This window comes from Acomys minous (genome assembly GCF_964271855.1).
Source record: "Acomys minous genome assembly, chromosome: 4".
NCBI classification, from domain to species: Eukaryota; Metazoa; Chordata; class Mammalia; order Rodentia; family Muridae; genus Acomys; species Acomys minous.
Window position 1 is genome coordinate 71,106,299 of NC_140486.1, and position 14,327 is coordinate 71,120,625.

The window sequence follows — 14,327 nt, forward strand, 5'->3', positions numbered from 1 at the left end:
TGTGTGTGTTTGCTTGGTGTGCCCTTGACACAACTGGCTGTGTGTGTTTGCTTGGTTGCCCCTGAAATAACTGGCCGTTACAGCTGGAGGAGAAATAGGACTAGAGCGAAAAGTTTGAAATTTTATAATGCACACACTGTGTCAGTAAGAACAGTCATTGGCCAGCGTGATGGCACATGCCTCTGATTCCAGCACTCAGGAGGCAGAGGCAAGTAGATCTTTATGAGTTGGAGACCATATTGTCTGCAGAGCAAGTTCCTGGACAGCCAGGGCTATAGAGAGACCCTGTCTCAAAAAAACAAAACAAAACAAAACAAGACCAGAAAATACAAGAGGCCCCAGAAGAGAAGAGGGTAAGAGGATGAGGATCGGCAGGAGTGGGGGTGGGGGGCAAAGAGGTGACTAGGAGTGCATGTGATGAAATATATTATATACATGTATGAAAATAGTAAAGTGAAAGTTGTCATATATAATTAATGAAAAATATTATATAAGAGGAAAATAAACAAGAGTTTATGCTTATGGGGGGTTTTTTGGAGGTGGTTGTTTCTTTTTTCAATGGAAAGGTTATTTTTCCTGGCTGATGGATGTCAGAACCCTTTGCTATTGCCAGCTGAGCTAGCAGAGATGAGCTCTGTGCCCACTGCTCACAGAGAGCGCTCTAGCGGGCAGCCAGAGTTGGCATGGACCGTGGTGACTCATGTTTATCTGACTGTGTGTGCTAGTACTCCGCTTTTTGATGTCATGTTTTTGCTTTCTAGATCAGAACTACAATAATGCCACCGCGCTTGTGATTACCTTCCCTGTCTATAATTACTATAACGACACAGAGAAGCTCCAGAGGGCCTGGGCCTGGGAAAAAGAGTGAGTCTGTCATGGGGCTGGACTGGGCAGTGCGTGTACCCGGACCTCACTCAGTTGCCGCAGATCTAAGTTACGGGGCTGTTTCTCTTGGTAGTAGCTAGGCTAAGAGGTCCTGGAACAGATTTACTAGAAGCAGACAGTTTAAACAGTTACTTGTGCGTCGTTCACCTTGTACAATCACTTATATTGAGTATTTCACTTAAGGCCTCAGCCAATAGAACATTGATTATGTTAGAATAAACACAGTTCCCTTTGGCAGCCCTGCCCACCCACAGCACTAGACAACCACAAATCTGCTTTTTGTCCTCACAGCTTTTTTTCTGCCATGAATGTTATATGAATACGGTTTTGCATATATGGACTCTCATGTCTGGCTTCCGCTGCGTACCATAATGTGTTCAGGGCTGTCCACGTGTGGCATGTCAGCGCTTTGTTTCTCGTTCTGACCAGACACTCCGCTGTGTGGCACACTTTATTCATGCAGTTTGTCCCTTGCACACGTCTGGGCTGCATCTGTCTTTTGGCTGTTATAAAAGAAGGGCTCTGGACCTATTTGTGTTCATACTTCTATGAGACGGGTTTTCATTTCCTGTGAAGACATATATATCTATAGGAATAGAGTCACTGGGTCTTAGAAGATCCGAGTGATGATGCGCATCTGTGCTTGTAGGCTTTACCTGACCTTTCCATTCCGTGCGTCCTGGCAACAGTCCCGTGTGGCCCAGGCTCGCCTTGAACTTGCTTTGTAGCAGAGGATGGCCTGGAACTTCTGATCCTCTTGCCTCTACCAAGTACTAGGGTTCCATGCCTGTTTCCTGCAGTGCTGGGACAGACCCTAAGGTGTGGTGTATACTCAGCACATGCTCCGTCATGGGAGGGCATCCCTCACCTTGGGATTTGCGTTTTCCTGATGATTAAAAGACAGAAGTCCCTTATCAAATATATGTAATTTCAAGATTTTTTTTCTCCATTTCTATAGTCCTCCTCTTTGAACTTTTGAAGCACAAAAGTCTTTTTCTTTCCTTTTTTTTTATTGCTTGTAATGTACATTTGATGTATCTGTGACCTGACACAATGACAGAACATTTATTCTTGTGTTTTCTTCTGAGAGTTTTATAATTTTAATTCCTCTTTTGGCCTCTGATCCATTTAAATCTTTCAAACCCAGGCCCCTAGCCTGCTAGGCAAATGCTCTGCCATGGAGCTGTATACCTGGCCCTTGGTTTTTTGAAACCAGGTCTTGCCAGCCTTCAACAGCCCTATGCTACCCCTCAGCCTATTAAGTTTTGTGTATAGTATGAGGTAAGGGTCCGGCTATCCATCTGTCTTTAACCATTTACTGAAATGATTTTTTTTCTCTCCATTGTAAAGTGGTCGTAGTACCCTTACCGGAAATGACCTCGCTCAGACACACTGTGTCTTTGGCTCCTCTGCACTTTTTCTGTGTCCTCGTGCCAGAGCCACACTTTCTGGATTACTGTGATACATTTGGAATTAGAACAGGGGTCATGCTTTGTTCCCCTCAGGCCTGGTGAGTGTGCTTGAGGCCTGGCAGTTGTGTGTGAGTTCTAGAAGCAGCTCATCATTTCCTGTAAAGAACGCAGGTAGGGTCTGGGAGATTATGTTGGATTTATATATATATCCACTTTTAAAATGTTGTTCCGTGAGTAATGAACTCCTTAGCACATGCTCCACTTAAGGCTAGCACGGCAGTGTGTGCCGGTGGCCGGCACGCAAGAGGCAGAAGGGCCACCTTAGCTCAGAGTTCTAGGCCAGCTGGGGCACATAGTGACATGTCACTGAAAGAAGAAAACAGCATGAATCAACTTTAAACACGTTCTGAGCAGTACAGTCAGGGCTAGGGTTATGGCTCAGTGGTAGTGGGCCCACCGTGGGGTGCCCAGGGTCCTGTGTTTGACCCCGAGCGCCAGCACTAACGGCGGAGCAGTCAGCCTAGCGGGAGTAGCCTGTGATGTCTCAGGACAGAGGTTAAGCGAGATGGCCTTTGTGTCATACGTGTTGAGACACTCATCTGTCAGGTGGTTTTTAATTAAAAATATAAAAATTTGCTTACCCCTTAGGTTTATTAATTTTGTGAAAAACTACAAGAATCCAAATCTGACCATTTCTTTCGTTGCTGAGCGAAGCATTGAAGATGAGCTCAACCGGGAAAGTAACAGTGACGTGTTCACTGTCGTCATCAGCTACGCTGTGATGTTTCTGTACATCTCCCTTGCCTTGGGACACATCCAGAGCTGTAGCAGGCTTCTGGTGAGTGTGACAGGCTCACAGGGAGGGTGTCAGAAGTGACAGTGCCCACTGATGGGGCTTTTTTCCTCTCCCTATTAATTCGTTCTTCCCAAAGCTGCCTCAAGTGTGTTGTTCCTTCAGTGAACACCATGTTAATTAACTTGTCTGTTTTCTGTGTCTACTTTCTTCACTTCCAGCTTTTTAGTCTACTTTATACCTAAGGATTGCTTCACATAAACTACTTTTTCCCTCTTTTGTTCATACCACTACCTGTAAGTGCATGAACTTCTGCTAGGGACAAATCTAGAAGTTTTTCTGTTTTCTCCTAAATGGTGAATTGTACACTTAATGCTTCTGTGAGATAGAGCTCTGTGGCGGTAGGACAGAAAGCTCTGCTGACCCATGCCTTTGCCCCACATCAGGTGGATTCTAAAATCTCCCTGGGCATCGCAGGGATCCTGATTGTGCTGAGCTCGGTAGCCTGCTCGCTGGGCATCTTCAGCTACGCTGGGATGCCGCTGACCCTCATCGTCATTGAGGTCATCCCGTTCCTGGTGCTGGCTGTAGGGGTGGACAACATCTTCATTCTCGTGCAGACCTACCAGGTAAATCCTCCTCTTCTCAGGGAGCTCAGCATCTTTCCAAGCCCTCAGGTTTGTAAATGGCTGCTCAGTGCTGCCTTTGTAGACACAGCAGCTCCACATCCTTTTCCTCCATGCCTCATTTGCATCTTGATTGGTTTGACACATTTTGGGACCAAGAATTTTAGCCTTAGGTCATGGGGCACCCTCCCGCCCCCGCCCCCCAAGCAGGGAAGGGGCAGGGAGGTTTTTTCTTCCTCTCTGCCCTACCCTGGGGGCCTGGGAGCGGTGCCTACCCCCTCCTCCCAAGCAGGGAAGGGGCAGGGAGGTTTTTTCTTCCTCTCTGCCCTACCTGGGGACCTGGGGGCAGTGGCTGCCCCCTCCTCCCCTCCCCAGTGAGGGACATTTTTTGGTAAACCTATTTTCATTTTGGAAAATATTTATGAATAAATAGTTTTACATGAAAAAAAGGATTTTAGCCTTCTCTTTGATTAGATACAAGATGAGAATTTAGTATTAAACCTTATTTTCACAAGTGTGCAATAAGAATTCACACACTTAGGGGAATTGGCTCAGGTAGGAATGGCATTAAAATTATTTCCAGCACCCTACAGACACATATGGATTCGGTGTGTTCTGAGGCACTGCTAAAGGCACACTGGCAACACACTTTCTGCCATTGTAGGATGTGGCCTCAGTTGCCTGAAATCCTTGTCTGAGTGGAGACTCAGTGACACACAAGTGTTGTTTTGGGGTCCATCCCCCTGCATCCCGTGTACCAAGCAGTTATCTGATAGAATGACTCAGCTCTGCTGAGTTTCTTGTCTGGTGCCCAGGTCAGCAGTCTGACTGTACTGCCGGCGGCGTTAACTGCCTCAGCCGGGCACAGGCTTGGCTGCTGCGCCTCCTCCGTCCAGTTACCACTTCCTTTACCCCCGAGTTAACACAAGACAGGACCCAGATGGCTCTGTTGCTAAGAAAATTTAATAGTGCATTTTTTTTTCTTTAAGAGAGATGAGCGTCTTCAGGAAGAGACGCTGGATCAGCAGCTGGGCCGGATCCTTGGGGAAGTGGCCCCCACCATGTTCCTCTCGTCCTTTTCTGAGACCTCAGCATTTTTCTTCGGTAATTTTGCTGTAAACCATGGCTTGCTGGGTATCTGCCTATCCCCAGCCCCGCCCCTGCCTCCTCCCTTCTCCCCCCTGTTGCTCGCTTTGGTGAGCTGTGTCTCGCGGTTGGAGTGTCCCTTCCTGGACCACAATGTCTTGGCTAACCGACATTGCCTCCGGAGTGAGTTTGCAAGTGTTCTCTACCCTGTATGTCCCAGGATGGTGCTGATGCTGGGATGCAGGATGACAGAGCCTCGAGCTCCGCGGCCACCTCCCCTTCTTGTGCCTGTGGCAAGTATTAGTATTTGAAAATGGCACTCCCCTCAGCAGTGCCATGTAGGTTGGCTTGCAGGGTGCTCTCCTACCCTGACTGCAAGCTCCCAGGGGAAACGGGCTCATTAGTGAGCAGAGCTTGTTGTAGTGCATGCCGCAGGACTAGGAGCCAGAATGAGCTAGAACAAAAGTCCTCAGGGATTCTTTTGTGCAGAGCCATCACTGAGTTGTGATGCTACCCGCCCAGTCCTTCCTAATTGTAAAATGTCCTAGAGGCTGAGCGAGGCTGGGAATCTGTGCAGAGAAAACAGCCGTCTCATTGTTGGAGTCATAGGCTGCAGTGCCCACGAGACCACCAGCTTTTTACCCAGGCCAGCATAGGCTGGGTTTAGGTGACAAGCTTTCAGTGGTGCCATGCTGGCATCTTGTCACTCTTTGTTTCTACGGAGTGACATGATTTTAAAACCTGTGGTGTTTATTGTGCCCTAGATAGGCCCAGGTACAGGGGCAGTAGTATACTTTTTAGCTTTTTTCTAAGAAAACCATGCAAGTATGTTGATAACAGTAGCCAACATTGTGCTTCAGGGGAAAACTAACTTTACCAAACTTGGAGGCAGGATGCTGTGACATCCTCAGGACTGCACGTGCCCCATCTAAAGACAGGATCATGTGGCTCAGCATCATAGACACACACACACACACACACACACACACACACACACACACACACACACGTGTGCACGCGCGCCAAGTAATATGGTGAATCTTGATTTTTGATTAAACCTTATTCCATATTAAATGCTGAAAACTTATTAAAAATATTTTTGCAGGGCCTAGAGAGATGGCTCAGAGGTTAAAAGCACTGGTTGTTCTTCCAAAGGTCCTGAGTTCATTTCCTAGCAACCAATGGTGGCTCACAAACATCTATAATGAGATCTGGTGCCCTCTTCTGGCTTGCAGTTGTACATACAGGCAGAACATTGTATACATAATAAAGAAATACATCTTAATATATATATTTTTTTTTCCTCCTAAAATGGATCAACATAATGTGCATTAAGAGGAAATGGTATATGTTTATGGCAACATAACTGGGAGACTTGCAGCCCTGTAAGTGGTGTGACAGTCCTTTTCTCTCCCTGTAGGGGCGCTGTCCTCAATGCCTGCTGTCCACACCTTCTCTCTGTTTGCGGGGATGGCGGTCTTCATTGACTTCATCCTTCAGATTACCTGCTTTGTGAGCGTCTTGGGGTTAGACATTAAGAGGCAAGAGGTAAGAACCAGAATCTATTTGAGTTCAGAGTCTAGATTACACCAGAGAGTTTTCACAATCTCTCCCTTTCTGCATCATCAGAAAAACCGGCTGGACATACTGTGTTGTGTCAGAGGCGCAGACAGTGGAGGAGGTACCCAGGCCTCCGAAAGCTGCCTGTTCCGCTTCTTCAAGAACTCCTTTGCTCCACTTCTGCTGAAGGACTGGCTGCGACCCATTGTGGTACGGACTCTTCTGTGGTGTCTGTCTCCCCTCCCCACGCGGATGTGTCACTTGCCTGGGAGAGCAATGCCAACTAGCTAATACAGTGCAGAACGCAGGGGAAACACATATGCAGTAGCACGGTCCTGTTCTAGAGCTTGGTTGGTTGGTGGCTTGGTTGTTGGTTCTGGTTTTTTGAGACAGGGTTTCTCTGTGTAGCCCTGGCTGTCCTGGACTCACTTTGTAGACCAGGCTGGTCTTGAACCCACAGAGATCTGCCTGCCTCTGCCTCCCGAGTGCTGGGATCACAGGTGCACGACACCTCGCCCAGGTATTGGCAAGAGTTTTGGGAACATTGGATTTGAGTTTAGAATTTTTGTTTTTGTTTTTGTGCCCAAACTGTAAGTTTTTGCTTTGAATTAATTATAATTTTGCCGAATGCTGCAAAGTTAGCAGGTGGAACCCCAGTTTCTCTCACCCAGTATCTTCTAGTGGTGTACTGTGTCTCACACACCCAATTATAATAAGTATGTACACAGAGTTATAGTTCAGGCTTGTTTGTGTGGCATGTGTGTGTGTGTGTGTGTGTGTGTGTGTGTGTGTGTGTGTGTGTGAGAACACATCACATTTAACACTCTGGCCTTCTGAGTAATACCTGCCACCTCAGAAGGAGAAATTTGATGCTGGTGCTATGTGAGAGTCTTTGTTTTTACTATATATACAGATCCCTATAACAAAAGATGCATGGTTGTCCCACTGCCGCCCTCCCCTGCTCCTGGCAACCACAGGAGGTTTCACAGCAGCACTCCACTAAAAGAACAGACATTAGTGTCTGCTCACAGCCAGAGGCGGTGGCCAAGCCCCACAGTTACTGTCACAGCTGTCCTAAACTCTGGGCAGTCCTCGATTTTCTTGTGCCTTTATTGTAGCACAGTCTGGCTTTGGACTGGGAGTGTAGGTCAGCAGGAGAGGGCTTGCCTAGCCCTAGGCAAGGCACGGGGCTCACCCTCTGATACTACCAAAACTAAAGAATAAAATGAGATCATGTCTTTTGTGTGCTAGATTTTATATCTCATCTTCAATTTATTACTTTACCAATTGGTGTCTTGTCATTTGCTTTTCCTTCCAGATAGCTGTATTCGTGGGTGTTCTGTCATTCAGTATCGCAGTCGTGAATAAAGTAGAAATCGGGTTGGATCAATCTCTTTCAATGCCAAATGTGAGGTGCTTTCTTTTCTTTAACTTTCTTAGCCGGTGATGAATATAGTGTTCACCACACGTGTGTAGGTGTTAAGTTTACCTTCAAATACAAATCATGCAAGAGGCAACAGTGACCTGCCACAGGAGTCGGCCGCCGGCCCTGTGAATTCCACTGCTCTTCACGACACAGCCTAAGCCGTAAACAGCCAGTCTCCTGAGGTCACCTTGTGCGTCCCTTCTGGCTGGGGTTTAGTAACCGGTGCACGCTGGGAGAGAACCGTGCCTCTAGATTGGCAGCTCGGGTTCCCAGGGCAGTCTCTTCTCCTTCAGTTCCCATCAAACCATCCTTTTCTTTCCTTTGGTCTTTCTTGCAGGATTCCTACGTGATTGACTATTTCAAATCACTGAGTGAGTACCTGCACTCAGGGCCGCCCGTCTACTTCGTCCTGGAGGAAGGCCATGACTACACCACCCGGCAAGGGCAGAACATGGTGTGCGGCGGCATGGGCTGTGACAATGACTCCCTGGTACAGCAGATATTTTACGCAGCTGAACTGGACACCTAGTCAGTATCAGGACTGTCTTGTCATTTGTACTTCTTTTTTCTATTATGTGTTTATTGAGATTCAGTCTCCCTGTGTAGCCCAAGCCAGTCTAGCGCTTGGAGCTCGGCCTGTCCCAGCCTCTTGGGTGTTAGGATTACAGACCAGTTTGCCTCACCGTGCTTGGCAGGAGGAGGGTCTCTTGGCCAGAGTCAGCTTAGGCCAAGATAGTCTTTTGGGAAGGTTGTTTTTGTTGTTGTTGTTTCAAAAAGTCTGTCAGGCTAAGTTTCATGTGAGCAAGGTGGGCTCATGGTGAAGGTTTGCGTGAGTCACGCTCAGCATCAGTGTCAAACAGAGAAGAGGAGCTGAAGTTTGCAGGCGTTGCTGAGCAAGTCAGTCACTTCCTCTCCTTTTCTCCAGTACCCACATAGGCTTTGCGCCCTCGTCCTGGATCGATGATTACTTTGACTGGGTCTCTCCGCAATCCTCCTGCTGTAGACTCTACAATGTCACTCACCAGTTCTGCAACGCTTCTGGTACTTTCATCTCCTTTTCTAGATCCTCTCCCCCCTCCCCCCAACCCCCGTGGTGGCGCACACCTTTAATCCCAGCACTCGGGAGGCAGAGGCAGGCAGATCTCTGAGCTCAAGGCCAGCCTGGCCTACAAAATGAGTCCAGGACACTAAGGGCTACCCAGAGAAACCAAAAACCAAAAAGAGAAAGAAAGATGGTAGCACTGCTTAGCCATTCCACTTTACCTGGTTGTCAGTCTCCTCCCCTTTGTCACTGTCCTCTCCTCAGTCATGCACACACATTTCCCTGTCTCAGGACTGCTTATCAGGGGATTGGCTCCCCAGTCACACACCTCACCCTGTCCAGACCACGTGCATTGCTTCTGTCAAGCGTGCCAACTGGTGAGCAACCCTTTTGTAAGTGCTGAGGATGTTCATGAACATACGAGAGTCCTGGGCTCTTAGGTGTTCCTCAGAGCCCGGCACCTGCTTGCAGGAGGATGTGCTATACGGCTGTGAACCGTGAGCTCACAAGCTGAAGCCTCTGGATGAGGGAATGATGCGAGACAACACCTTAAGTCTCCTTGTTGCTGCTGTTTCTGTTTAAATCTTGAGGCCCGTTTTCCTAATGATTGGCTCTTTTCTTTTGCCAGTGATTGACCCAACCTGTGTCCGCTGTAGACCTCTGACCTCAGAGGGCAAACAGAGGCCTCAGGGCAAAGAATTCATGAAATTCCTGCCCATGTTCCTTTCCGATAATCCCAACCCCAAGTGTGGCAAAGGGTAAGTGCAGCAGAGCTGTCAGCGAAGCAGCCACTGCAGCTGTAACTTGACGTGAGAAGCAAGGCTGGGATGGAAGTTGTCTTAGGTCTGTAAAGTAGAGGCACCATTTCAAGACAGCTCCCCAGCTCTCATCAGCCCAGCCCTCACTGCACACTCGCTTCCCACGCTGTGCTTCCTGTCCCGTACCTCGGGCATGTGGATGGAGGCACGCCTGCGCGTATCATGAAGGAGCAGAGGAAAGGGGGCACGCTGCAGAGAGGCTGGGCAGTCCCAGCAGGCTTAGGGGGCATCTCTGCTTTGGTGCTGTTACCACAGTTGGAGGCTTAGGCTTGGCCTCTATGTCCCCAGCTAGCCAGGCCCCCCATTGCCCACATGGACAGGAGCAGAAGGTCTGGCCCAGAAGTAGTAGAGGTAAGAGAATTGATTTATAGGCTTTTGTAGGGGGAAGTTGCATACCACGTGTGTATGATGTAACTCACATGTATGTACTTTAGTAAGAAGCCACATCTAAGCCAGGCAGTGATGACGCACGCCTTAAATCTCAGCACTCTGGGGCAAAGGCGGGTGGATCTCTGAGTGCCAGGACAGCCAGGTCTACCGAGTGAGTTCCAGGATAGCCAGGGGCACACAGAGGAACCCTGTCTTGAAACACAATACACATATGAACGGTCTTATTACCTGTGTGTGTGTCGGGTCTGTGTCCTGAGACTTCTGCTAGTTCTGATGAAGACTACCTCTGAGCGTGAGAATAGATAGAGGGCTTGCTTTGCCTGTGAACACTGGGGCCTGTTCTGGCCTTTTCACTGTGAAAGCGTGGGAGTTCAGTTGTTAGGAAGCACTGTGCAGTGTCATGCCAGACACCTCTCTGGCCTCACCGCATTAGCACTCCCCGGCTGCAGGTGGCTGTGGTAGCATGCCCATTCACAGAGGCCTTGCTGGGGCTAAGGTGAGGGCACTGCCAGGGAGGCCTGGGCTTGGGGCCAGGTCCTTGGCGTGTCTCACCTTGTCACACAGCAGGAGAAACAATAGCAGCGGTGCACCAGACAGACCACAGCAGGAAGCTAAGGCAAAGCCTTCCATGGGCCCTTCGCGCGGGGCCTCCTTCACCCATGCGGCCTCGGAGCCAGGTCAGATGACTTCACCCAGAATGTTCATACTCTACCCATCTTCTCTAAGCCATAGCCTTTCTCACGCCACTGCCTCTTCCTCAGGGGGCATGCTGCTTACGGTTCAGCTGTTAACATTATGGGAGATGACACTTACGTTGGGGCCACTTACTTCATGACCTACCACACTGTACTTAAGACCTCTGCTGACTATATTGATGCCATGAAAAAAGCCCGGCTTCTAGCCAGCAACATCACGGAAACCATACGCTCTAAAGGGAGCAGCTGCCACGTGTTCCCGTACAGGTAAAGAGGGCGCTCGCTCTGAGTCTGCCTTCTCCTTAGGCAGGGCTGGCTTATGAGCAGTGTTTAAGGTATCAGGGTCAGAAGCTTGGGGCTCTGCTCTGCTCTGAGGACTAGACACAGAACTCGGTGTGCTGTCCCAGCCCAGAGAGACACATGGGGAGGTAACCCAGGAAAGCAGGCTTTGTGCGAGGCTGTGCCAGCCCTGCAGTCAGCCCCAGCAGGGAGCCAGCCTGCTCATTACTTGGGACAGAGCTCTGAGGAACATTTTTCATTTGCTGGGGTTAGAGGTCTTTAGTGCTGCTGCTGCTGCTGCTTTTTCCTTGGAAAATAAGGCAGAGCAAGCAAATGATTGCTTTTCTCAAAGTGTAAGTGTGATCTCGGATGTGGCACCGCAGCCTCTCTCAGTGCAGATGTTCTGAGTAGGTATCAATTCCCAGGCACAACTGGAAACAATGCAGGGTAGGTCCCAGAGCACCCTGGATGGTTTCTTTCTTTTTCTAATACCCTATGTAATTTTTTGGAAGTGATTATTTATAAGTGTCAAGAATTGGACTTACAAGTAGAAAGTCTATGTAAACACACATCTGGGGTTACTGTCCTGCCATTCTTTGAATGTCAGTGACTATCAAAGACAGTTGGGTTTCTCTAGGCACATTGTGCCGGGCTCGGGTGGTTTTCTGGGGTGTCTTACCTCAGCACTCTCCCAACTCTGCAGAGTGCTGGGTGAGGAGGGGCAGCAGAGGACAAGCGCTAACACACTCTCTCCTCCCCAGTGTGTTCTACGTCTTCTATGAACAGTACCTGACCATTATTGACGACACCATCTTTAACCTCAGTGTGTCTCTGGGCTCCATATTTCTGGTGACCTTGGTGGTTCTGGGCTGTGAGTTGTGGTCTGCGGTCATCATGTGTGTCACTATAGCCATGATCCTGGTCAACATGTTCGGTGTTATGTGGCTGTGGGGCATCAGTCTCAATGCTGTTTCCTTGGTCAACTTGGTGATGGTGAGTGCTGGTCTACCCTCGCTTTGTCCCCAGCCCCTGTGCCTCTTGCATGAGTTGTTCCGTAGATTTCATTTAAGTTCTAAAGTGGCCTGAAGCACGAAGCTGCTTTTTGCTCTTAGTGCGCAGGGAAAACCAGGGTGGTGCTAGTTGGGTGGCCCAGGGAGCTGGAGAGTGTCTGGAAGCAGAAGCACACTGGCAGTCTCTGAAGTTGGACATGCAGCACAGCCCTGTAACCCCAGCGCTCAGGTGGCCGAGGCAGGGGTGTGTGCTCACGGCTGCGTCCTTAACTCCTTTGGCAGCTGAAGCGAACAGTGTGCTTCACAGGGCTTCGATGTGGAGATGTTCCGTGGTCTAGCTTGAGTGTGCTGTCTCTGTTGCTCAGAAAGTACTACAAAGCCACGTGACCCAGCAATGGCATATGCATATAACCTCAGCAGTCAGTGTGGAGTTAGGAGGACCCTGCAAGTTAGAGGCCACTTGAGTCCAGACCAGCCTACACTACAAGTTAAGATCCTGTCCCCAAATCAAAACCAAAAACAATGGCTAGGGTAGCTCACCTAGTTGTTAGAGTGCTTCCATAGGATGCATGAATCCTCAGTTCAGTCCCCTGCAAACCGTGTACTCTGGGGGTGCACCCTGTAGTCCCCTGCAAACCGTGCACTCTGGGGGTGCACCCTGTAGTCCCCTGCAAACCGTGCACTCTGGGGGTGCACCCTGTAGTCCCCTGCAAACCGTGCACTCTGGGGGTGCACCCTGTAGTCCCCTGCAAACTGTGCACTCTGGGGGTGCACCCTGTAGTCCCCTGCAAACCGTGCACTCTGGGGGTGCACCCTGTAGTCCCCTGCAAACCGTGCACTCTGGGGGTGCACCCTGTAGTCCCAGCACAGGGGTGGGGGTGAGAGGGTGGGAGTGGGGCCCAGTAAGAGGACGAGAAGTTCAGGGTCATCCCTAGATCAGTTAAAACTAAGTGACATTCTGCCTGAAAACAAAAAACCATGTAGCCTAATGACATTAAGACACCCAAGTGTTACTAAGCAGGTTATTCAGTAGGTGTCTCATACAGTCGCCAGCTACAGCTACTGAAGGGACAGCCGGGCACAGCCACAGCGGTGCACACCTTTCATCTCAGCCCTGGGGGTGGGGTGGGGGGGCAGAGGCAGGCAGATCTACAGCGGGAGTTCCAGGGTAGCCAGGACTACACAGGGAAACCCTGCCTCGAAAAACCCGAGAGAAGGAGAGAGTGTGTTGAAGATGTAAAGGAACCTTCAGAGTGACAGCGAGGCCCGCAGGAAGGGCTGGCAGCATGCTGGCTCGGTGGGGGAGGGGGGATAAGTTTCCAGAAATCCCCCTAGTCCAAGCCAAGCTGCTGTGAAAAGCTGAGCACCAGGTACTGCCTAGCTGAAAAGCCCTGTTCTCTCGGATGCTCTGTTCCAGAGCTGCGGCATTTCTGTGGAGTTCTGCAGCCACATAACAAGAGCATTCACAATGAGCACCAAGGGAAGCCGAGTGAGCCGGGCAGAAGAGGCGCTGGCCCACATGGGTAGTTCTGTGAGTATCCTTGGCCCCAGGATGGGCGGGGCTTCTCCAGTGACTGGCTGCTTCTCAGAAGAAACACAAATTCCATGGGTAAAACAATTTGGATCCATTCTTTAAATGGCAGCTCCAGAGCTGTCTCTGACAACATGTGTGTTGCATACCCATGCACACACAGTAACCATTTTATAGTTTTGAAAGTTTCCATGTAAGACCCCGTCTTGGTTCAGATGCTGCTGACTTTACCCAAGAAGCCCAGAAGCAGAAGAGTTTTCTGGGAAAACACATCATTCTTACCCTCCAGCTGCCTTCTGACCTTTCCTAAGATTTTCCTTCTGGGCCTAAGAGGGTTCAGCTAGTGAGGTGCCTGCCGCCTAAGCATGGGGTCCTGCGCATGAGTCCTTGGCACACAGAGGAGGAGGGGGGCACAGCGGTGCACCAGCAGTGCACGCCTGTAACACCAGCTCCAGTGGACAGAGGGGTAGACCCCTGGGGTTCAGTGGCCAGCAGAGTAGCTGTGTGAGCTCGTTTCACTGAGACTGTCTCAGAACACAAGGTCAGAACACAAGGTGGGGGAGCCACTGAGAAAGCTACCCCTGGCGCCCACTCAGCTGCACTCGAACATCCTTGGATGGACACATGCAGGCTCGTAGAGCAGTGGGCTAAACATGTTAGGCAGACAGCCTAACGTCCTTGCATCCTGCCTTGCGTCCTGCAGCTGCCCCACAGCCCTTGGGACAATGACTGCTAAGGCAGGCTTGTGTGACATTGGATGCTCATTTAAAACAG

At 49.7% G+C, this 14,327-nt stretch overlaps 1 protein-coding gene across 2 annotated transcripts in view; it reads left to right on the forward strand.

Moving 5' to 3' along the window:
* Positions 1-14,327, forward strand: part of NPC1 (NPC intracellular cholesterol transporter 1) — a 46,951-nt gene that overhangs the window by 30,928 nt on the left and 1,696 nt on the right. For both annotated transcript variants that reach the window (XM_084780710.1, XM_084780711.1), the window contains exons 11-23: positions 762-864; positions 2,946-3,135; positions 3,537-3,719; positions 4,706-4,820; positions 6,223-6,350; positions 6,432-6,572; positions 7,681-7,770; positions 8,126-8,316; positions 8,714-8,829; positions 9,459-9,588; positions 10,800-11,000; positions 11,774-12,005; positions 13,440-13,553. In XM_084780710.1, the coding sequence (XP_084636836.1) occupies positions 762-864; positions 2,946-3,135; positions 3,537-3,719; positions 4,706-4,820; positions 6,223-6,350; positions 6,432-6,572; positions 7,681-7,770; positions 8,126-8,316; positions 8,714-8,829; positions 9,459-9,588; positions 10,800-11,000; positions 11,774-12,005; positions 13,440-13,553 (1,934 nt within the window). The remainder of the gene's footprint in view (positions 1-761; positions 865-2,945; positions 3,136-3,536; positions 3,720-4,705; positions 4,821-6,222; positions 6,351-6,431; positions 6,573-7,680; positions 7,771-8,125; positions 8,317-8,713; positions 8,830-9,458; positions 9,589-10,799; positions 11,001-11,773; positions 12,006-13,439; positions 13,554-14,327) is intronic.